We start from the raw sequence: 24,985 nt of genomic DNA, 5'->3' as shown, positions 1-24,985 counted from the left end.
AGAAGAGTGGAGCAAAAAGTATGTATATTGATGTTATTCTCCAACTCAGTATAATCTGTACCAAAAAATGAAATGAACAGCGTTTTAAAAGAGATCCCTTTATTTTTTGCCTTACTGTCGTGGTTTTCCTCTTTGTTTTTGTTGGCCTTGGAGCCCCATGTCTGAGCAGGGTTCTTGATGCTTTTCCTGGGGGGTAAGCAAAGAACAGTGTGCACCATCTAGTGGCTCAGTTCAAAATTGCAGCAGTTAAAGAAAGGCGAGTTTGATCAGGGAGGCGCAATGGGCACCTGCAGTCAGGGCTGTTAACAGACTTAGTTCTTCCTTCAGCATTTCTTCAAGAGCCTGAGAAACGCTGAAGTGGTTGCCATTCCAGGGGGAAGCCCACAGCACATAAAAAAATTCAGTCTAAGAAGTTAATTTAAATAGCCCACAGTTAAAATCCTACTTTACTTCTGCTATGCGTCTATAATTACTCTGCTTTGATGAGAACTTTGTACTTGCCTGCTTAGTACCAGAATTAATATTACTACTGTAACACTTTGCAATATCATGAAGTGAGCGACTTGGATGACAGAGGAAATAGGTTCCATTTGTGATCATATTGCTAAGTGAATTGCATCTTTAAATCATCATCACTAAAGCTGTGGTTGCCAGTCTATAAACTCCTGGAAAGCCATGAAGCTAGAACAAGGGGGTCCTTGAATCCACAGTCACAGGGCACATTCTCTATAAGTTATATATGTGATATTTTCTACATACACTGGATTCAGCACTGCAGTTCACATATAATTAGTAAAAGAGCTTTACCAAATTATCAATAATTTATTCATGTAATTTTCATCAGTATAAATATCATGCTCATTCGGGAATCTGCAAAAAATGTATTTATTTATATCTGCACATTCATATGTAAATTATATCAAAGATAGATTTTTAAGAAATATAATGGTCTTGATTTCCAAAGTCCCACTTCTAGGAATTTATTCTAAGGAAATAATTATTCACATGTTCAAAGGTATTCATTTCAGCCTTGTTTATAACAGCAAAAAATCGGAACCAAACTTAAGTGTTTGATAATTAGAGATTGTTGAATAAGTATTAGTCTAGCTATACCAAAAAATAGCATACCATTATTTAAAACTGTTAATGAGGATGTATATTTATTAAAATGAAAATGGCTTACCATGTATTTATAGGTGAAAAGAGCAGATTATAAAAGCATATATACCATAATCCCCTTATATTTATTTGTGAATAGGCAAAGAAAAAAGTCTAAAAGGATATATTTTATCCCAAGAGGAATAGGAAATTTATTTTACTAAGCATGCTATAAGAGAGAGAGTCAAGAATGACCCCAAGGTTTTTGTCCTGAGCAAGTTGAAGTACAGAGTTGACACTGACTTAGGTGAAAAGGAGAGTGCCTGGAGGGGAAAACCAGGGGTTCATCTGGGGGCATGGTAAGTTGGAGACCCTTTTTGATACCCAAGTGGAGCTGTATTGATGTTTTTAAGGTCATGTGGCTGGACAGTCACCAAAGTAATGAGTGTGGATGTAGGTGAGAAAAGATTTAAAGGACAAGCTCTCGGGCATGCCAAAGTTTACAGACTGAGGAGATGAGGAGTAACCAGCGAAGAGTGAGTAACCAGCCATTCAGGTAGGAGAATCCAGAGAGAATGGTCTCTTGGAAGGACATGTGTGAAGGAGCGATCTACCATGTCAAATGCTGCAGATAGCTCACATGAAATGAGCACTGAGAAGTAGCATTAGATTTAGCAACGTGGACATTAATTTAACAACTGCTTCAGTGGAATGATAAAGCTAGAAGCCTAATCAGAATGGACTAAAGGGAAAATGGAAGGAGAAAAGTTGGAAACCTTGATTAAATACAACTTTTTTGAGAATTATTTACGTAAAGGGAAAAAGAGGATATTGATTCAAGAAATGCCTTGTTTTTTAAGGTGAGCAACATAACAGCATGTTTCTCTGCTGATAGGAGAGATCTGATCAAGAGGGGGAAATTAATGACGCAAGACATGATAAAATGCGGGAAAAAATATCCTTGAGTAGTTGAGAGGGATGGGACCTAGTACACAAATAGAGGGCTTGACTTTAGAAATGACCGTGGACGCCCCATCTGTAGTAACAGAAAGAAAAGCAGAGTACATGTATACCGATGCAGGTGATTTGGTAGGTACAAGGCTGGGATCTTGTGGGAGTTCTTTTCTAAATGTTTCTGTTTTCTTAGTGAAATAGAAGACAAGGTTATCAGCTAAAAGTAAATCAGGGAGCAGATGTTAGAGAGGTGAAGAGAAAGAACAAGGTGTGGAACAGTCATTTAAGACAGAGGTGAGCAAACGTTTTTTGTAAAGAGCAAAATAGTGGATATTTTAGGCTTTGCAGGCCATTCGGTCTCTTTTGCAGCTATTCAACTTTATGGTGTTATAGCATGAAAGCAGCCATAGACTGTACACACATTGTTGGGTGTGACTGTGTTCCAACAAAACTTTACTTACAAAAACATGCCCCATTTTGTTAACCTTTGATCTAGAAGAGTGGTGTAATGAATGACCTAGAAAATCATGGGAGGAATTTCAGGCAGCAATAACATGAATTGAAAATGAGGCCTGTTCACATAGTGGTATAAACTTCTCCAGCCACATTCAGCCTGGTGGGTGCTGGCATGGGCTGAGTATCGCCAAGGTTTGGTTTAGCTATGAGGCTCTGTGGGAGAGAGACACAAGAGAGTTGAGTGTGTAAACCAGGAATTATTACAAAGATGAGCTGTGAAATTTAAGCTGATTCAGGAGGTAAATAAGAGCAAAACAAGGACTGAGGCACAGTGAAAAGGTGGCAGGCCTAGTAGATTGGGGCCTTGCTACTAGCTTTTGGTGCTCAGATACTTTTCCTGAGAAAACAGGACAATACATTTGCTATTTTATTGAAGAGTAAGAACTAAACAGTGATTCAAACTTTGTTGGGTGACAAGGCATGGAGCAGCCATCATTTTGGGGGTAGATGTAATGTTTCTCCCATTAATCAGTGTGAATGAAAGGACTATCCAAACTGAGTTGGGAGTGATGTTTGAATGACAGTCTTGTTTACAATAATATCTAGGTTCTTATCTATTAGGATTACTCCTTTTCTTCTTCTCTTTATTAGATAAAAATAAATTTTTTATCTAATAAAATTAAAAATAAAATTTATCTAATAAAAATTTCTCTTGCCTACTTCCTCTATCCAAACACTACATATAGCCATTGTTACATGATGATTCATGGTTTTGTTTGGTTTTTTTTCTTATGCTGCCCCACTCTCCTACTTTCTCTTAGTCTTTACATGCAGCTCTGTTTTACTTTTTCTGTGCTGACACTTGAAGATGTTTATGTTCTTTGTATTTTTTCCCCCTAGAGACCTTTCTTCCATTAGATTTCTAAACTTTAGGATGATGGCTTTCTTTACTTTAGCAGAAGCATACCTAGATGATGAAAGAATGTTAGCAAGATCTAAAGAGAGGAAAATCTAAAATTTCTGTTTGAAATTTAAAAGTGCTGTTTGTAAGTAACAGATTCCATTTCCTGTTCACATGGTTCTGGCTTTCCTCCCCTCCCTAAACCCTTCCAGGTCTTTCTACGGAGAGTAGTTACGTCTTTGTTATTCAGGGACCTCCACCCACTTTCTCTCTCACTACTTTTCTGCTTTAAATCCCATTGCTCCTCATACCTTCTTTACACTCTGCCCCACAAAGCTGCCCAACAGTTCCCCAGCCCCCATGCACACAGATGGCACTGACGGGAGTTCCCCGAGCCCCCTGCTATGTCTGTCCATTTCCCACCTTTCCTTCAAGGGCCCTACACAAATCTACCTGTAGCTATTATTTTCCAAGACAACTAAAAATACCACTCTTCTCATGCCTCATCTTTCTCTGTATGTTGGACCTCTATCACATCATTAACTACAGTCTACTTTGTGTTAAATGTATATGCGAAAGTAAATTTTTCCTTCATTGGATATAAGTCCATGATAGTCAGGAATTATTCCTATATTCTTTTCTGTTTCGTGTTCAACACATAGATGTCTGATATGTATTAGTTAAAAATTAAATGAAATCCCTCATCCTTCTCATGCAACACATGTTGTTAGGAAGTGAGTCTAAACCACTTTAGGTGTCATCAACATAACTCTTGAAAATTTGGGGACCCGTGTCACTTCATCCTATCCACATGTCCAGATGTGATTATCCTCTGAGAACCATACATTCCTGCCCCAGTAAATCAAAACTGTATTTTGATTCAGTTCTATATCAAATCTGCTTGAACAATTGCCTATTTTTATCAAGTGGTTAATATCTCAAGTGAAGGAACTTTGGAGATGTTTTGTTTTTTGTAAAATTAAACGATGTAAGAATATTTGGTGGAAGAACTAGAGAAAGGAGACAATATAAGAATTCCCTTTTATAGTTTGTCTGTAATGAGCCTTGTGCTTTACATAAGTTATCCCATTTAGTTGAATTCTCACAATAGCCCTGTGAGGTAGATATTATAATCAACATTTTACTGGTGAAGAAAATCAAGACTCTTAAATGATATCAAACCTGGTCTGTATGACAGTGTCCTGTCTACCACTTTAAAGAAGCAAATTGTACATAAATCTCCAATATAGAACTCACTAAAGCTACATACTTACTGAATTACTGTTTCACCTTAGCCAAATTGCTTTACTTTCTCTACTTGAAATGTAAAAGTCCTATTTGTAAGTAACAGAACACCAATTCAATATAATTTAAACTATTTTTTTATTAATTTAGCACATTTTTATTGGTCATCTACTACATGCAAAGCATTTTCGTATACACTAGAGATTTAGTGCGGAGCAGGATAGCCCTTGTCTTACCTATACAGCTAAAATACTAGTATAGAAATACGTTATAAACAAACTATATAATGATAGGCATTGTCAAGTGCTATTGAGAACACTAAAGCAGGGTAAGAGAGTGGAGAGGCAGGCCTTGTGAAATGGGAAGCTCTCTCTTTCTAGCTGACACCCTTATTATGTGATGGCACAAACCATGAGAACATAAGAAGGAAGAACATACGAGAAAGAGAAAAGAGCAAGTGCAGAGTCCCTGCAACAGGAACCTGTTTGGAGTGTTGGGGAGATAGCAAAGAATCCAGCATGGCTGGAGCCCGTTAGTGAGGGCAGGGTGGTAGGAAAGGATGTTGGAAAGGACCAAGGGCCAGGCTATACGGTCCTTGCAGGCCATTCTGAAAACTTGAAAATTTATCCCAAGGGCAATGTGAAGTAAGGGAAGGAATGAATAGAAGTGAATGTCATCATCTGACCCAGGTTTTAGAAGGGCCATTCTGAGTGCTTTGTGAAAAATAAGCCAAAAGGAGACTAGAGTGAAAGCAAGGAGACTTGTCAGGAGGCCTAACGGACCTTCTCAGACCAGTTCCTCTCTCCATTGCTGCAAGCAGCTCCAGGATCCGTGATCAGAAAAGATTCTCCTTGCAGCTCCGGTATGAAAACCCCTTGGAAGGGCTTGGCTGGGTCATGGAACTATTTCTGGACCAATCACTCACTGTGGTCACTGCTGTGCCTATGGGTGCAGCTTTGTGGCCCAGTTAATGGGATGTTCTAATGGTAGCCGGAAGGCAAGATGTTTGCATTTTCTTTTGTTTTTTAAAGATAAGGCAAAGGATCTAGCTAATGGTAGCTAGAAGAGAAAGCAGGATGCAAGAAGTTTGCATTTTTTTAAATTGTTTTTAAAAGATAAAGCAAAGGATCCTGTGAAGATAGCAGAAAAATTTAATGGCTGGGGAGGAATAGAAGATGGCACATCACTTTCTGACTAAGCCAAGCCCCCAATGACTTCTCTTTTCTCTAGATTCCATTATACAAATCTCCTACACCATTGTATTATTCCTTCCAAATGATCGAATATATGTCTGTATTAGTGTTTCAACCCGATTGCAAACTCCCCAAGGAAACTAAAAAGGGTCATAGTGTCAACTTCTCTGATAAATCCTCTAACACCTCTAGTGGGACAGTGTTGGGCAGTAGTGGATCCTCAGGAGAGTTATGCACATAGATTCCAACCAGAGGAAGCCTCGAGCCCATGCTTCTCCAGCTAAAAGTGTTCCTTGGGAGTCCAGAAGCAGTTCTGTCAGAAATACATACATCCATAATCAGCTTATTGAAGGAGCCTCATATATGGGACCAAATGAAAACAACTTGATTTTTTCCAACTACTGATTTTTAAGACCCTCTCTGTTGTATGTCCCATCTCTCCCTGTGGGTTGTACCTCAGGAAGTCCTTAAAGCAGCGGCCCCAGTCATTTTGGTGTGTTAATCCAAACCTTATTCTCTAAATACATTTGAAGTTTCTCTGTCTCCTATTGTATCAGGGATCCCCAAGACCACACCAGGTTCAGTGATTCACCAGGAGAACTAACAGGATCATTCATAGTCATACTTACAGCTGTCATTTATTACAGCAAAAGGATACAAAGCAAAATCAGAAAAGGGAAAAGGTGCACAGAGCAAAGACTGGAGGAAACTCCACTCAAGCTTCTAAGAGTCCTGTCCCTGTGAAGTCACACAGGACTCACTTACTTCCTCCAGAGTCAAACTGAGACTTGTGTGAAATGCTGTCTACCAGGGAAACTCATTAGAGACTGGGTTTTTATTGGGAGCTGATCAGATAGGCATCTTCTAGAACACACCAAAATGCCAGACTCCCAGGAGAAAAGCAGGTGTTCAGCATAAATCATATTGTTTGTAGAAACAATTTAGGTACTGAGAGCCACTCTTATCAGTTAGGGTAGTAGGAACACTCCTGAAACCCAAGTTCTCAGATACCAGCCAAAGCCCAGCTATGCAAGCAGTCCTTTCTCAGGAAGCATTCTCGGGCCTGCTGTGTTAACTCTTTCCTGCACACCTGTGTTGACATGAGGGTGAGCAGGGCTGACCTGCCCTGGAGGAAACCGCCTGCTGGGTATTCTGGGTCTACCAGCAATAGAGCTGGGGAGAGGGCAGCAAAGGCAGAAAAGCTCTTATTTGCCTGGTACTGTTAGAACCTGGCTTTCCCGCTCTTCAGGAGGCAACTGCTATAAAGCTGACTTTGTTTTGTGGTGAACTGCCTTTGGGGGTTGGGTTGTGAGCCTCTTTCTGAAGACCTCCCATTGCACCATGAACTATCTACCACATAGTGTCTATTAGGGTCACCTCACCCTGGTGATTAATCTTCTTGGGTGTAAGTGTGGGGCAGGGTGGGGTGGGGGAGGGGGAGGTCCTTTCAAGACAGTTCTTGCCAAGCAAGCTTCCAGGGCACCAGCTTAGCCCACAGGAAGATTGGGTAGCATCACCCCAGCAAATCCAGAACTCTGCCTCACACTCCCATCACAGACAGCTACTGCCAGTCTCTTGCCTTCAGATGTCTCCCTGTGCCTGCCAAAAGGATGGATGCATCTCACCTAAGAATTCTTCCACCACTCTGTGCTTTGTCTTTGGAGTGGAGGGTAGAAGGAGCATTCTCTTCTCCTCTTGTCAATAGAAAATGCACAGCCATGCTCTGTATAAAAATAAATAAAAAATTTTTAAAAGGCCTACACAGTAATTGTCTTACATTATTGTATATACAAGCTGAATACGTGTGTGTGTGTGTGTGTGTGTGTACACAACCAGTCCAAACCAAGTTAGAGGCCACTTTTACAAGTCCTGCATGTATAGCCTGGTATGTGAGGACATTTCAAAATGTTCATGGAAAGATCATTATCACTATCTTTTTTTTCCTTTTTTTTGTTTTGACCAGTAAGGGGATCGCAACCCTCGGCATGGTGTCGTCCAGACCACGCTCAGCCAGTGAGCGCACCGGCCATCCCTAGATAGGATCCGAACCCGCAGCCTCGGCGTCACTAGCACCGCACTCTCCCAAGTGAGCCACGGGGCCAGCCTAGATCATACTACCTCTTAATTCTACTTTTCTATGAACTTTTTGAAGTACCCTCATATATCTTTAGATTAGCTTCAGCATTAGGGCCTCAGTCTAAATTCTTAGTGCTAAATATTCATACATATTCATAAGTATACCCGTAAATATTACTTAATATTCAGTGAATGTGTAGTTTTGTCAGTAAAAACTGTGCCTAAAAAGAAGAAAAAAGATTTATCATATTACCTTGCATATTTCTCTCTTCTGACCTGCATAGCTTTGGTTCTTCACTTTTTCTCAGCAATACAGATGGCAGAACTTTCTCAAAAGGTGGCTTTAGATGACTCTTCATGGCCGTGACCACCACCTTGGGCTCATCTCCTAGGATCATCTCCTACACTTTCATTTCCCTTGTGTGTTGATTCAGTATAATCTTCATCACCCAGCCCAGCTGCTCAAGTACTTATTGGGCATAATACATGCACGTGCATACCTCATCAAATGGCCACAGGAGGACCGTACAACAAATCCTTCTAAATCTTTGCAGTGAAATATCCCTTACAGCCAAATAAGTGCAGTAGCACCAATAACACACTGAATCAGCTAGAGCAAAGGCTTTGAGGGGTGATCTAAAAGGAGCAAAATCATTGCTCACAATTCTGGCAATGCTACCAACTGCTTCCAGAATGATCTGGTGGTTCCACATGTTGGGAGAGATTTAGTTAGAGCAACAGTCATGATGCTAGATTGTCTGAGAAGAGAGTGATCCAGAAGGGAACTTGAAGAGGGGAGTAGGCTACCTGCCTAGAAGGACAGTGCAAGTAACTGTCCATTCTTTTTATTTGCTCCACTTTCCCCAAACACATCTTCTCGGATCTCAATTAAATAGTTGATGTTGTAATAACACAATCATAGTATGAGAAGACTTTAGGAATTAATCTAATTCTAATAATCCATTTTTAGAAAATAAGTTAATTAAAATAGAAATAACATCACACCCAAGGCCCAGAACATAGTAGGAGCTCAATAAATATTTGTTGAACCAATGTTCTCTTTACTGATAATGACTTTTGCTGCTGTGACACCTGGAAAAAATCTCTATTCAGCCTTATGATTTAGCTTAAGTCTCCCTTTCTCCCTGAAGCCCTTAGTCATTTCCTCCCTGGCACATCTCCTGCTCTTCTCCTAGAGCACTCTGTGTCCTATTGATCTGTTCACCTGTTTTCCCTCTAATGTAAAGATATACGAGGGTACTTCAAAAACCTCTGGAATACATAAATGGTGCCCAATTAAGCTTTATATACTCAGAGTTTAGCACAATAACTAAAAGTTCTTCAATACATATTTTTGAATTAAATGAATGAATGAATGAGCTAATAAACAGATGATTCTTAAATGTACCTTTTGACTCTTCATAGGTTTTAAAGTGAGCCACTAGAGTTCACTTTCCAATATTGAGTATGCGTGATCTGCATCAGAAAAAGCTGCTTATAAATCCTCATTATATAGACCACACCCATTTTCTTTCCTCTTCCCTCAATAATTTGGGCAACTAGAGGGTCATCATCTAAGGGAATTTGAACTATTTAACAATCATTTTTGCTATCTTTTGACCACATCACCCACATTATAAATAGCTATGACTCCCTCGACCTTTGTCAAGGAATTTATTTTTAAATGTTTAACTATGTGTTGCTCTACTACTTTAATTTGTTTAGAGGGTCTACTGTTTTATAAATGAGACTTTTTGGATGCAGAACAATAAAAAGTGCCATTTCTGAGTCTCCCAGAAAGACAGAATCCAGAGACATTGTGTTGGCACTTGGGAAAGAGCCATCATCCAAGAGCTAGCAAGTTAGCAAGTTTCATCAACATGTCCATGAAAATACCTGTAAGAGATACACAACACTTTATAAAGCAGGAAAAATAAAACTCATCTTTGAAAGAGATTGTAGCTTTTATTCCAAAGATTTTTTACTTTCCAGAATAAAGTATATTTAAGTTCTAACATGCCAGGAAGTATCCAAGATAAAATAGTTGATATTATCACAATCATAATTTAGGGACATATTAGTGAAAATATTATAATTAAAATAAAAAGAAGACTTTGAAAGTCAGTTTTGCTTAAATAGCTAATAGAAGTCTTCTTTTAAATCACCTCGGTCTCACTGGTGATTAGTACTTCTCCAAGTTAAGTGCTCAGAGCTAAAACTGTAAATCGACAAGGGTTTATTGAAAACCTTTGACCTTGCCACAATGAGGTGCTATAATAGTTTCTGAAAGAAATATATGGCCGGTCCTTGAAGAGCTTAGAAACCTCCTTTGCTTAAAACTGACATATGTGTTACATCTGTCCTAGAAGCCATATAGTCCTCGCCTCAGGTATGTCGTCCTCTCTTTTTCTCCTCTTTTTTTCCTTCACTATCTTCCTCCTTCACATCTCCTGATATTCATCACATTTTTTAAAACCTTCCAAAGAAGTAAATTTCACAGTCTCTCTTAGCTAGAATTCACTCATTCATCCTATTAACACTTATGGATTCATTAATATTTGTAATTACAAACTGTGTTAGGCATAATTGCTATAAGGTTGTTAGAGTCTGGCCCAGTACTATGTGCTGGACTCTGTGCTAGGCATAAAGCTATAGAGATAACACTGTCTGGGCCTCAAGGAGCTCATAGATCCTTTGGGGGTGACAAGCAAAGGACAGGCAGTTTTAATATACTGAATCACCATGCGGCAAGTGATACAGTAAAGGTGTACATCTAGCTTAATAGTTGCACACAGGAGGGCATGGTGAAGCAAGTCTCACTGTCAGGAAAACTCTCCCTTAGATACACATTTGAACTACGGAAGAGACACACACTTTCTTGGTTTTTGCACAGCCTCCCAAACCTAACACATGTGCACTTCTTTTTCAGATTTGTACATGTTGAACTCACTTAAATAATTTTGTCTCCAGTGGCTAGGACAACCTACCTTAGTGTGTGCAGAACAAGATGGAGAGAGAGAGAAAGTGCTGGCAACCTTTGGGTTGATTCAGAACCTCTGCCAACTCATCACAGGATTCAGACCATGTGAATCTCTTAGAGGGCTTAATTTTCCAGACTGTCCATAATGATCAAATCATCCCCAAATACACAAAGTGTTTCCATCTTTTGTGTTTGTAGGCATAGTGTGGCCCAAATACAAAAGAGAAAAAGTAACAGAGACTTTTCTATGGATTATTTATTCAATAATATCTATCAGGCATCTGCTAATGTGTCAGATATTCTACTACGTGTCTGTTTTTATCTCCAGGTACATGTTGGCCAAGTTGCTAGATTTTTGCAGAAAGACTGAATGGTAAAATTATACTAACTAATAAATTTTTAAACATTTATGTTTCTCAATTTCATCTACTACAAAATTGAAGAAATTGTTTTCAAAAAATATTCTAAGATCCCATGGCAAGGAATATTAATTCAATATTATTAAAGTGAGGCGTTTTTCTTTCAGGTTATATTTGTTTTCAACAGCCTGTAATTGCTATTTGAATTTGCTTCAATGAAGAAATATTTCACAAATACATGAGTATTCTAGCAATACCATGCTTCCAAAATATCATTTATTTTGCCTATTTAGATAACTCCCTAGAAAAGAATACCTTAAAAACAGAAATCGTGTAATTATAGGAAACATTATATCAGGAAATCAAAACCCAACAGAAAAATGTGTAAAATACAAATGAAGTTTAAACATATCAAAAAAAAAATGCTCAACCTCTATCATAATTAAATAAATGCAGATTTAAATTTCAACTAGATCCAATTGTTGACCTACCCATACTGGCAAAGATACAATGTAAAAAGGGATATCAGGTGACACTATCCATCAAAATGTAAAATGCACCCATCTTTGGCCCAGAAATTTCACTTGTGGGAATTAATCCTATAGATAAACTTCTGTGTATGTGTTGTATATCTACAAAGACACTCAACACAGCACTATTTATAATAGCAGGAACCTTCAACATATGTCTCTTCTCTCTGTTCCCTTTGTCCCCTCCTGGTCAAGCCTCCATCATCTCTCTTCTAGACCATGGAAGGAGCCTCCTACCCGTCCTCCCTGTTTTCCCTCTTTTACTTTTCCAACATCAATAGTAGCCAGAGTGATGTTTTTAAAACAAAAATCAGATTATGTCATTCTGCCACTTACACCCCTCCAGTGCCTTTCCATCATGCTCAGAATAAAATCCACAACGCTATCCTGGCTCATAAAGACCTCACAGACCAGCCTCTGCTTGCCTTCTGACTTTGTCCATGCCTCTTTGGCCCTTACCCCTTAGTGCTTCCAACAAACAGGCTTTCTCTCTGCTTCCCAGGCACAGCCAACTCATTCTGACTTCAGGACCTCTGCATGGATTTTTTCCCCTTATTTTCTAACAAATGCCTTCTTCTCACCCTTCAAATTCAACCATAAATGTCACTCCCTAGCAATATTTTCCTTGACCACCTCAACTAGTAACGACAAAGATATTCATTCTCTAGCACATCATCTCATCTTATCTCTCTTTATATCATCTGCCATAATCTGGCTGTGTTCTTCTTTCTCCCTGTAATGTGAGCTCTATGAGAGCAGGGACTGCTGCCTGCTTCCTTCACTGCTGCATTATCAGCAACCAAAACAATGTCTGCACATAGTTTGTTGAATGAATTAATAAATGACCATCAGAAGGGAATGGAATAAATTTTAGGACACCCATCAAATGGAATACTGTGCAACCATTTAAAATAATGCAGTGGAAGACAATCCCATTGATATCTTCTGACCATGCCCTGCAAAATCACACTGATCTGCACTCAGTTTCTCTCCTAGACCTCAACTCAGATCCCTCTGTTCCTGGTCTTCTTGCTGTTAAGACATTTCAAACCTATGCCTCAAGGCCTCTGCACCTGCTAGTCCTGCACCTACGCCCTGCACAGCTCACTTCAGTCACTTGTCTACTCAAAAGTCATCCACTCAGAAAGGCCTTTCCTGAGCATTATCAAAACTCACCACCCTTGTCACTCCCTCTACCCTGACCCTGCTTGACTTTACTTCATTGCGCTTGTCACTTGAAAAAATGGGCCTATTTATTCATGTACATGTTTTTTATGTGCTTCTCCTGACTAGAACATTCCTAGATGCTTTTCACCATGATCTGCCCAGCAGGTACAATATTGCCTAGCATGAAGTAGCAGCAGAACAAATATCTGATTGGTGGGGAATGAATGAATAAATTAATGAATGTATTCTTTAGTGCAAAAAAAGCAAGATACTAGAGTGTCTATAGTATGCTGCCCCCATTGTATTAAAGAAGATGACTCATAACCTCTCTGGAAGGAAAACCCAACAACACAGCAATGATAGCTCCTGTGGGTGGTGGTCAGGGGTGGGAGGGAAACTTACTCGTCCTGTATAACCTTTTGTTTTAAAAGATTGTGCTTTCACCATGGGCATTAATTACTTTTTCAAAACAACTAAGAAATTTGTCATATTTTGACAGTTTTGAAAGTTTATATATTTGAGGCCAAAAGGAAATCAAGGCCCTCATAAAGGTTACATCTAAACAATTATCATTCAATAACCATCTATGTAGAAATACCACATTCTTGGCACAACCCTATGCAATCTCTTGTTTGGATGTTCATGAAAATTTGTGAGTTGCAAAGAATATCCGTACTGGAAGAGATTTACATTCCTTAGAGATGAAATGTGGGGGAAGACAGAATAGTGGGGATCTCTAGTAGAATAAAGTCTTCATAAATACAAACAAGCCCCCTGGACATTTCATTTGCCAAGAAAAGGGCTTCTGTGCTCAAGATATTTTGAATCAGCCTGCAAGGTCAAGAAAAATGAAAACTCTGCCAATAGACTCTACCATCCTTAACTGGCTGATTTTCTCAGTGTTTTCCTGGCTCCATCAAACTCCATGTACCCTACTTTAAGAAAAACTAACTATTTGAATACCCAGATATGTAGGAAAAAAAATTTTAAAGGAGTGTCTACTTGCTTAATTTAAGTATTCCTTTAAATCAAACTAATAAACCCATTTAAAATATGATTCAATGTAAAAATTATACACAAATTTCAGGAACACCATCACTGAACACTCAGGTACTCAGTAATTACTTGCTGGTTGGATGAACATACCTATTGAAAATCAGTAGAGTGAAATGGATAAGAGCGTGGGTTGGGGTCCAGATATCCCCGTGTTTGGATCTATCTCTGACATTCATTAGCCGGGTATGACCTTCAACAAGTGACTAACCTCTCAAGGCCTCAGTATTTCTTTTAGAAATAAAATGGATGAGTAATGCCTCCTTTATAATTATTGTATTAAATGTATATTATTCAATGTAAGTAAATGCAGGTCAACATAATATCGGTATACTTCATCATATATTTCATCATGAGTTATAATATCATGTATTATTTTCTTAATTTCTGCTTGCCTAAATTAGAGCGAATAAAGGGCAAGAACAAAACACAAGTGTTTTTGTATTTTCAGTGATATAAGTAAATATATAAATATAATTAGATAATCTAATTTACATATCTAGGGCATATAGTAAGTGTTTGGTAAATTGTGGTTACTCTTGTGAGAAGTAACACAAAATACTGAGGGTTTGACTCTCCGTTTTTACATCCACAAAGACCATTTTGTACATAACATTCCGGGACATTTTATTGCACTGGTGCAGGGATGGGTAAAAGACTTTGTAACTGAGATTTTTATGGCCTTAAAATTATGGGAAAACAATTAACAGGTATATGAGTTAATTGTGACAGAGATTCAGCTTGTCACAATTGCTAACAGCTATTTCGTGTGTGATGATTAGTCATTCTGCAGAGTAAATACTGTGACTTAACATCTTCTCCAAGTTTATTTTATAGTATTACCTGCTTTCTATTTTCTTAATTAAAAATATTAAATGTAAATATTTTATTTAATTTTCCAGAATAGAATTTTGGGTGTTTAGAGTCGGAAAGGCAAAAACGGTACAAATTGCTTCAAATTGAGAGACTAAAAGGTGCTCCCTTAGATGACCAAAAGTTTCTTCTTTTTCAGTTTCTTGCCTTTTTTTCCCTTTCCTTCTAGCACTACTAGTTTGTCTAATAAATTTGAGAATTCTTGCAAAGGGCCTCATAAACACATGTTATTAGATTTTAAATCTGATTTGAAAGTGCCTCTCTCCTACTTCCTCTGAGTAAAGTGACCTTTTTAAATGGAGGGAAGTGGGTTTAGATGACAGTCATGATGAATGCGGTCATGTTCACTCAATAAAATAAGGCCCAGTGCATTTGAGGATAAATCAGTGAAATGTACAGCCCCACCTGTCTGTCTCCATCATTCATTTCCACTGTCACTTTCACAGTGGCTGATGGATCACAGTTGCTGTAAAATTAGACAGCCTTTAATCTCATTTCATCCTGATTAGCTTCTCTTTCCCCTTTCCCTCTAACTCACTGACTGACACGCTAAAAACTCACACTGGGCTGTATGTGAATGTGGGGTACAAACCTCCTGCACTACCTGCTTGTGAGGCCGAGGCAGGTGTTCCCCTCTGGAGAAATCTGGAAAGGAGCAGGCATGTATTTGTTGTTATTTAACAGAGAATCGATAAGTGCAGTTCCCAGTACAGTGCAGTTCCCAGTACATTTTTAAACAGATCATTTGCCCTTGCCCACTGCCCTATTTATTTTGCTTTCCTTCAGGTTTAATCAGAAGTCAAAGAAATTAAGTATTTTGCAAAATTCAAACACTGTTTGAACATAACTTATTTTCTAATAAATTTGGAAGCATTTTACATTCAGAATAATTTCAAAGAGTTATTTGTGTGTATTTATAACCTCTCAATTCATACTAATAATTTAGAAAAGACAATAATTCAGGAATGAGAATACTGAAATGTTCAGCCAAGAAATGTAGCATACAAGGTTTTAAAACAAGGGTAAAAATGCGTAAATAAATGAGAATATCTTCAAGTAGTCTTTACATTAATATCTCAAAGCCCTTCTTTTCTGGTATTTTGAAGAGTTTAATAGTTAGCTTAGTGCAATGGCTTCATTTGTTTGCATAAAGCATAACAATAGGAGTAATCAAACGAGAAAGAGGCTTAAAAATAAATCATGTATTATTTCCTTCACTTAATTTCTGCTTGCCTGAATGGGAGCAGATGAATGGCAAGAACAAAACACAAATGTTAAATTTTCAAAGATTGTACTTCATTATAAAGCTGGACTTCTGGTTTAAAAAAGATTATATAATTTTTCATTATTTATAAGATTTAGGCATAGAACTGACCGAGAGTTGAAAATAAATATTTGAAGAGCAGCAGTCATAAGAGTAAGCTGGTCGTAGTTGATGGCCTCTCTTCCTACACTATGGCTCATGTGAATTGATGCATACAGGTGACAGTCAATGCTGCATAAGTTTACACCGATCAGAGGACATTGCGATGGTCTGGAGTAGCACAATACAGGCCATTCACTATACAGGTAAAACATGCGGCAACCAGTTTTGTTTTTGTTATTTTGGAATCAGCATCATAATCTAAACAATTATGAGTTACTTAAAAAAAAAAAAGACACTCAAAATTAATTCAACCTTAGTTGTTCAATGAACCTAACATCTACTCTGTCTGCCCCAATGAATTCTGCGTGGTGAAGTCTGCAGGATCTATACGGTTAAAAGCATTTTCCAAAGACATAAACTGAGGGTTGAGGGGCTCAAGAACATTCCTGAGATGACTCTCTAAGTCAATTGGCCCTAGCTCATGGACCACACAAACCTCTGAACACCCGATTTCTACATTATCCTCCAAACTGGGATTTTCTTACCAATGCCTTCTCCCACGTGGATATAGATTCAAAAACAATGAATATTCACAGTAAAAATAAATAAAATCAAAACTCCTAAAATCCTTGGCTAAGAAGTTTAAGTGAGCTGATTTGCTCTTTTAGAAGCTGTGTTAAAGGTCTCGAAGCTATGCCTATTTTTTATTATTTTTATTTACATATCTTAGCCAGCATAAGTGCATTCTGAGAAAAATAAAAGATAATAAAAACAAAATGAAATGGGAGATATATATCACCCAAAATAAGTGAGGTGTGAGATAGGTTCTCTCTCTCTCTCTCTGCATTGGCAAAAGAGCACAAAGTAAGAGTTGGCCCTGACTCATATTGATTTCCCACTGCACTGGTTTCTTAAGTGCTCTGTTGATCCGTGTCAAGCAATAAGTTCCCTGCCTGAACATGCACATCACCTCCCCATTTGTCCTCACCTAGATTTAAGGTGCCCATATGATGAGCTGTACAAGGACATCATTTTTCCTACTGGTGTCATTGGACCCAAACCACCGCATGTGATATGATAACTAATGCTGTGTACGTTTATGTTTACCATATGATATTGTAATAGCAGAGACTAACACTGCACAGCACAAAAGGTGACGGGGTAGCCTGTTCTGGTACTTTGTGTCTCCCCAAAGGAAACATAAATGAGAACAAATACAGAAAAAACTGGCTTTAGTGGGCTTCTGCTTCTGAATAATGACCTCCCACCACACACACAAGCGCGCGCACACACACACACACACACACACACACAAGCACACACTCGCGCGCGCACACGCGCACACACACGCGCACGCACGCACACGCACACACGCACACATAAGCACACACACGCACACAAGCACACACGCGCACGCACACAAGCACACACGCACACGCACACACGCACACACACAAAAAGAGGCACCACATTTGGGCTGGGAGAAGGGAGAAGAGAATGTGTATTTGTGATGTTCCTGGCAGTTTTCATCTTTGTTACAGAAGAGCTCCTAAGCAGATAGAAAATGTGTGATTGTGCTGCTAATGACATTGTACAGGAAATTAAGCGTATACATTTGGAGGAGGCATTAAATCAGCAGGACCTTAATTTAAAAACTTAAAACTGTATGGAAATGCAGCTTGCTCATCACTGTGGAATAGAAAGCTACCAAGCACCCTGAGTCTGTTTATGGAAAGATTGCCAGCAAACCAAGTTTGGGCAGAGCATCTTAAAGGCTCTAAGCGTATTCAGGGTTACTTCTTCCGAGAAGTAACCCCCAGCCCTGACCATTTGGGAGTGTCAGGCACTGTTCCAGAACGCCATCCCCATCATCAGGCAGGCGAGAAGAATTTAAGAATGGAAAGCAGCACGACAGGTTGTTCTTGACTAGCTCGTGGAATAACATTATGTAAAATTCATCAGAAGGGGTTGGGGTTTGAAACCACTGGGAACGCACCTCTGAGCCACTGCGCAGGGATCATGCTTTCTTCTTCCTTCCGACTTAGTCTCACATTTTATATACTTTGGTGATGCAGGTAACTAGTGAGACAAGGTATCAAGTCCTAAGAAGGAAAATTTCATGTGTCTTTTTTTCTTAATTCCAGTTATGCCATACAACAGTGCCCACCACTGCGTTGTGGAGGTAGAAAACTTCTTGTTCGTGTTAGGTGGAGAGGACCAGTGGAATCCGAATGGTAAGTATTGAACGACTTGCTGTAGGTGCTCAACAAGTATTGTGTAACGAAGGGCATTAGTAGCAGTCCATGTTGTCGTTATGGTGGAAAACGCATCTCTGTGCAGCAGAAACAATGTAGTCAGGAAATTGGGCTGATAATTGGAAGGAGGGTCAGTCACTGGGCTGAGGACATATGTAACAGAGCATTCACTCATCAGCTGTCTGGGGATATAGCTTCTCGGTGATGCCCCAGCCCCTCTCCTTATTCATCCCCTAAGGAACACCACAAGCACAAGCTCCCTAGCAGAAGGGAGAAAGCTTCAGCTGTTAAAAATCCTCAACACTTTCTCCACTACTTTCTCCCATTTTACCAGTAACGAGATTGTGATCAATAAGTGCTATCTCCAGTCATGCTGTATATAACTTTAGCTGAGGCTGTTTTGCAGCCAGTATTTCTTGAGATCCACTCTAACTGCTATACCTTTTGCACCTGCTTCTTCCAAAGATTATCCACCATCCTTCCTGTTGATGTGATTACATCATAAATTTATTGCAAAGAGAAATTAAACATTTTAACACACTTCCCAAGCCAAACGCAAGAAAGCAGTGCCTTGCAGAATATGCAGAATTATCAAGATATTTTTGGAAAGCTTGCACATGAAGGAGGAGTTGCAGTTGTAGCCTTTTGTGTAACAGAGATAATTATTACTGAGAAGCCATAAAACAGCTTGCAGGTACACATTTTTATGTTAAAACCCCAGAACATCCAGCTGAAATTACATATACTGCATATATTTTATTGTGAATGCTCTCTTTCAGCATCTGCACCAAGGCAAATTAAAGAAAATTGTTACATCTGTTCACTCTAGAAAATCTTAAAGAAAACAATCCAGGCCACCCTCCAAGAACATTTCTTTGAAGAGAGGGGGACATTCCCAAGACTTCAGCTTTACTGGGTCACATCTTCCAGTACTGGAAAAAGTTTTTAGACTTTGAGAGAAAAAGATTTGGAACAGGAGCATGAATGATATTTAATATCTCTCCTCTAACTTACCTTTGTAATGACAGGCTTGATATGTTACCAGAACACACTGACATAAAATCCACTGTAAACTGCACATTCACTTTTTAATTTATCCTTCCTTAGAAATGATTTGAACTGTATGGAGTGTTTGTAAGTAAACACACAGTACACAGCCACGGGGTTCATCTAAGCAGAGTATATGCAGAACATTCTATTTGAAGACCAGATAAAAACTAAAATGTGACAAGAAAAGGCTAGGAAGCCCCGTTTCAGGCCACAGTGCTCTCTCAGCCCATCTTTCTTCCCAGGTAGAACAGACTTCTGATAAAATACAGTCTTGGTAGCACAACTCAGTTTTCACAAGACACTATGAACCTCCCATTTCTATGAGTCAGACCTTAATCGGCGACAGAAAAACTGTTCCCCAAGTTTATGCCAAAAAAAACAATGAATGTTAACTGCTTGCTGTTCAACTTCCAATCAAAACATCTGGGAGAAGTGGGTGAGTGGGTAATGGGAGTTTTTAGTGAACATATTCCTTCCTCTAGTCTGGAGAATAAAGATATATCTTTGAACTAGTTCAGATTCCCATAAAAATGTGCCTTTGGACTACAGTCATTTTCCTTCTACCACTTCTGAAAGGAACAGCAATTGAGTTTAAAGCCCTCAGTGAATATGCTATAACAAAAGACTATTTAAAAAACACATACAATTGTACATGTCAGTCACTATTACCAGTCAGTGTACTTCATATGAAGACTCACATGACAAATTCTTATCAGACCAAAGTACTGAGGCATTGCGTACTTTCAAAAATTATTACAAATGCTGATCATGTGTCTGAATGTGTCTCTTCTCTTTGTTTTAGCCACTAGGAAACTTGGAATTAAATTTTAGTAACACTTTAATTACTACATATTAATATAAGTTTTAGTCTCAGTATGGGCCTGGCAGCTGTCTCTTTCTATAAGTTCCCTTTTTAGAATTTTGGAAGCTTCCACATGGAAGGCTGAGTCATTCTGTCCCTGACTTATTTGGTACATGAAATCATTTCACATAGATCTGGGTAAATACTGATGAACGACTGGCTTGGGTTTCCTAAACAGAGGAGAATTGGTCACATGTGGGGGCAAGCAGGCCAGCCTTTTGTACCCCCACAGCCATCAGAGAGTCACTGGCTAAAGCCTTCCCCCAGGTGGGGGATGAGGGTGGGCAATGTGAGGTTGCTTGTTCAGCTGAGGGAGCAGCCATGACGCACAGCCAACATTCACAGCAGCTAGAGAATGAGTAAAGGGATCTAGGCTAAGTACCAAGAGCATCCACCACAATTCCTTAAACATTTTCCATGCAGCTTCATATTCCATCCATCTGGTTGACCATGGTTGACTTCTTTAGTATTGGTAGTGGTATTTACTGAGTACTCATTATTTGCTAGGAACTTTGCCAAGCATTCACCTGCATCATTTCACTTAATCCTCACATCCATCCTGTGAGCCACGTTCCATGATAGGTCTAGTTTTATTATGAGGAGACTAAGCTTGAAGAGGTTAAATACCTTTCTGGGACACACAGCTTATAAGAAGCTGAGCTGATTCCAACCCATGTCCATCTGACTCCAGAGTCTTAGTCTTTAATCACTATACTACACTGCTTTTTGCATAAACATATGCAGTATTGGTTAGAGATTTGACAACAGTCATGTTTTTGCCATTGATCTTGTGAAATTAAATCAGTATTATAATACAATCGAAAGTGGCTCCCACTCACTCACAAAGAACTTTTCATTCCCCATTTAGAAAACCATGACGGGACTCAACCATCTCAAAAAATATGGGATCTTTGTATTATAACACCTCAAGCAATTAATACCAAAACTTATAAAGAATAACAGTTCTATAATAATATATAACATGCTTTAGTATTATTGCTGGCAAGGAGAAAAATTTCAAATCCATGGGTTCAAATGTTATGTATATGTCAGTTCCGAACATGAAATCTTAAGTTAAACTTCAGTTCTTACCAAAATGGAACCTAAGGTGTGTCCTTGAATGAAATACAAAATTGCAAATTTTAATACATGCTTGTAAAATACAAATATGTGCTCATTGAACACAAATATAATCTTATGTATTGATAATCTTGTTTACAAGATCAAAATTCAAAGTCAGAAAATATATTAGTTGCTAGAAATACAAGCAGGATGCATATATAAGTTTTTCTATTCAGATATAAATATTAACTCCTATCAATTCCCTTCATATCATTAGTGATAGGAATGCATTATAATATTCTAATAGATATGCATGTATTCTGTCAGTGCCCCAACTTTCAGAGACCCAATTTGTCACCTACTGATGACAGACTACCTAAACAACTGTTCATGGAGGACTTCCTTCCCTTCCCACTTTCTTTCCCTCCTCCATTGCCTGGAAACGCCACTCCTTGCCCCATTTATCACATCACCCAAGTGCTGGTCAACAATGGTGTCTGGTGACACGAAGAGTCAGAAAGACAATGAAAACAATGGGAAGAAGCAAAATGTATGGTGATCCAAAATTCCATTGCGTATGACCACCACTCTCAACGTGCTGATAGTCTCAACAGTAGCCACAGGAAGGAGGGAATAACCCCATTTTATCTCACCTTCCTCACTCCATCTGCTCATTTCTTCTAATGTTCTCTATCCCCTCTGCATCTCCTTTGCCACCTCCAGAACCCCTTCTTTCTTTTACTTTCCCAGTCCTGCACCCTTACCCCTCTTTCGCACCATTGACCCTGCCTCTGGAAACCCTTTCCTCATCTCATATCTATATCATACCAGTCCCTATTTAACCTTTTCTCTGATCCAAGGCCATTGCGACCAGAAGTGAACATTGCTAGTTGCTACCACCACTGCTCAGCATGTAAATGCACTCTCTGCCCAATTGCCAGGAGAAGGCAGTCATCTTCTTCCAAATGGAACATCTAAACCAAACTTCATACAGAAACATTTTAGACTATTGGGTAGGTTCTACATTCCTCATGAACATCATTAATCTTCAGATGCATTTGGGAATTAACCTTGGAACTTGATTATCAAGGATGATATTCTTGTTTACAGGAAAATGATTGCAAATTCCATAAAAACCCACTAATAACCCAACTATAGACATAATCCTTCCTTGAGTTAGAGCCCTCCTATGTGAAATCCAAGCCTTCTGGGTCATCCTCAGACCCTGACACTCTTATCTCTATCTGTAAATCCACAGATAAAACTTAATTTACCACCCAGCATGACCATCCAAACCCTCCCACATGATGCTTGGAACTCATGGTCTCATACCAGCAAAATCCCTATAATCCTTAAACTCTGCTCTGAAAGATTTCTTTTCTTTTTATTTTTTTAAATTTTATTTTGTCGATATACATTGTGATTGATTATTGTTTCCCCATCACCAAAACCTCCCTCCCTCCCCCCGCCCCCCCCCAACAATGTCCTTTCTGTTTGCTTGTCGTATCAACTTCAAGTAATTGTGGTTGTTATATCTTCTTCCCCCCCCCCGTTTTGTGTGTGTGTGTGTGTGTGTGTGTGTGTGTGTGTGTGTGTGTGTGTGTGTGAATTTATATATTAATTTTTAGCTCCCACCAATAAGTGAGAACATGTGCTATTTCTCTTTCTGTGCCTGACTTGTTTCACTTAATATAATTCTCTCAAGGTCCATTCATGTTGTTGCAAATGGCAGTATTTCATTCGTTTTTATAGCTGAGTAGTATTCCATTGTGTAGATATACCACATTTTCTGTATCCACTCATCTGATGATGGACATTTGGACTGGTTCCAACTCTTGGCTATTGTAAAGAGTGCTGCGATGAACATTGCGGAACAGGTATACCTTCGACTTGATGATTTCCATTCCTCTGGGTATATTCCCAGCAGTGGGATAGCTGGGTCGTATGGTAGATCTATCTGCAATTGTTTGAGGAACCTCCATACCATTTTCCATAGAGGCTGCACCATTTTGCAGTCCCACCAACAATGTATGAGAGTTCCTTTTTCTCCGCAACCTCGCCAGCATTTATCGTTCAGGGTCTTTTGAATTTTAGCCATCCTAACTGGGGTGAGATGGTATCTCAGTGTGGTTTTGATTTGCATTTCCCGGATGCTGAGTGATGTTGAGCATTTTTTCATATGTCTGTTGGCCATTTGTATATCTTCCTTAGAGAAATGCCTACTTAGCTCTTTTGCCCATTTTTTAATTGGGTTGCTTGTTTTCTTCTTGTACAGTTGTTTGAGTTCCTTATATCTTCTGGATATTAATCCTTTGTCAGATGTATATTTTGCAAATATTTTCTCCCACTCTGTTGGTTGTCTTTTAACTCTGTTAATTGTTTCTTTTGCTGTGCAGAAGCTTTTCAGTTTGATATAATCCCATTTGTTTATTTTTCCTTTGGTTGCCCGTGCTTTTGGGGTCGTATTCATGAAGTCTATGTCCAGTCCTATTTCCTGAAGTGTTTCTCCTATGTTTTCTTTAAGAAGTTTTATTGTTTCAGGGTGTATATTTAAATCCTTAATCCATTTTGAGTTGATTTTAGTATATGGTGAGAGGCATGGATCTAGTTTCAAATTCCTGCATATGGATATCCAGTTATCCCAGCACCATTTGCTGAAGAGGCAGTTCCTTCCCCAGTGAATAGGCTTGGTGCCTTTGTCAAAGATCAGATGGCAGTAAGTGTGTGGGTTGATTTCTGGATTCTCTATTCTATTCCATTGGTCAGTGTGTCTGTTTTTATGCCAGTACCATCCTCTTTTGGTTATTATAGCTTTGTAGTATAGCTTAAAGTCAGGTAGTGTTATGCCTCCAGCTTTATTTTTTTTTTGCTCAGCATTGCTTTGGCTATGCATGGTCTTTTATTATCCCATAAAAATGTCTGGATAGTTCTTTCCATTTCTGAGAAAAATGTCTTTGGAATTTTGATGGGGATTGCATTGAATTTGTATATCACTTTGGGTAGTATGGACATTTCCACTATGTTGATTCTTCCAACCCAAGAGCATGGGATATCTTTCCATCTTCATGTATCTTCTCTAATTTCTCTCAGCAGTGGTTTGTAGTTCTCATTATAGAGATTTTTCACCTCCTTGGTTAACTCAATTCCTAAGTATTTTATTTTTTTGGTGGCTATTGTAAATGGGCAGGCTTTCTTGATTTCTCTTTCTGCATGTTCACTGTTGGAGAAAAGAAATGCTACTGATTTTTGTGTGTTGATTTTGTATCCTGCTACTGTGCTGAAATCATTTATCAATTCCAAGAGTTTTTTGTTGAGGTTTTAGGCTGTTCGATATATAGGATCATGTCATCTGCAAACAGGGACAGTTTGACTTCATCTTTTCCAATCTGGATGCCCTTTATTTCCTTCTCTTCTCTGATTGCTCTGGCTAGTACTTCCAACACTATGTTGAATAGGAGTGGTGAGAGTGGGCATCCTTGTCTAGTTCCTGTTCTTAAAGGAAAAG

At 38.9% G+C, this 24,985-nt stretch overlaps 1 protein-coding gene across 1 annotated transcript in view; it reads left to right on the top strand.

Moving 5' to 3' along the window:
• The window catches only part of KLHL14 (kelch like family member 14), a 95,974-nt gene that overhangs the window by 54,929 nt on the left and 16,060 nt on the right, over positions 1–24,985 (top strand). The window contains exon 3 of the mRNA XM_063077557.1: positions 18,396–18,485. Within this exon, the coding sequence (XP_062933627.1) occupies positions 18,396–18,485 (90 nt within the window). The remainder of the gene's footprint in view (positions 1–18,395; positions 18,486–24,985) is intronic.

This window comes from Cynocephalus volans, chromosome 13 (assembly GCF_027409185.1).
Source record: "Cynocephalus volans isolate mCynVol1 chromosome 13, mCynVol1.pri, whole genome shotgun sequence".
NCBI classification, from domain to species: Eukaryota; Metazoa; Chordata; class Mammalia; order Dermoptera; family Cynocephalidae; genus Cynocephalus; species Cynocephalus volans.
This window is presented reverse-complemented; position numbering and strand designations above follow the sequence as displayed.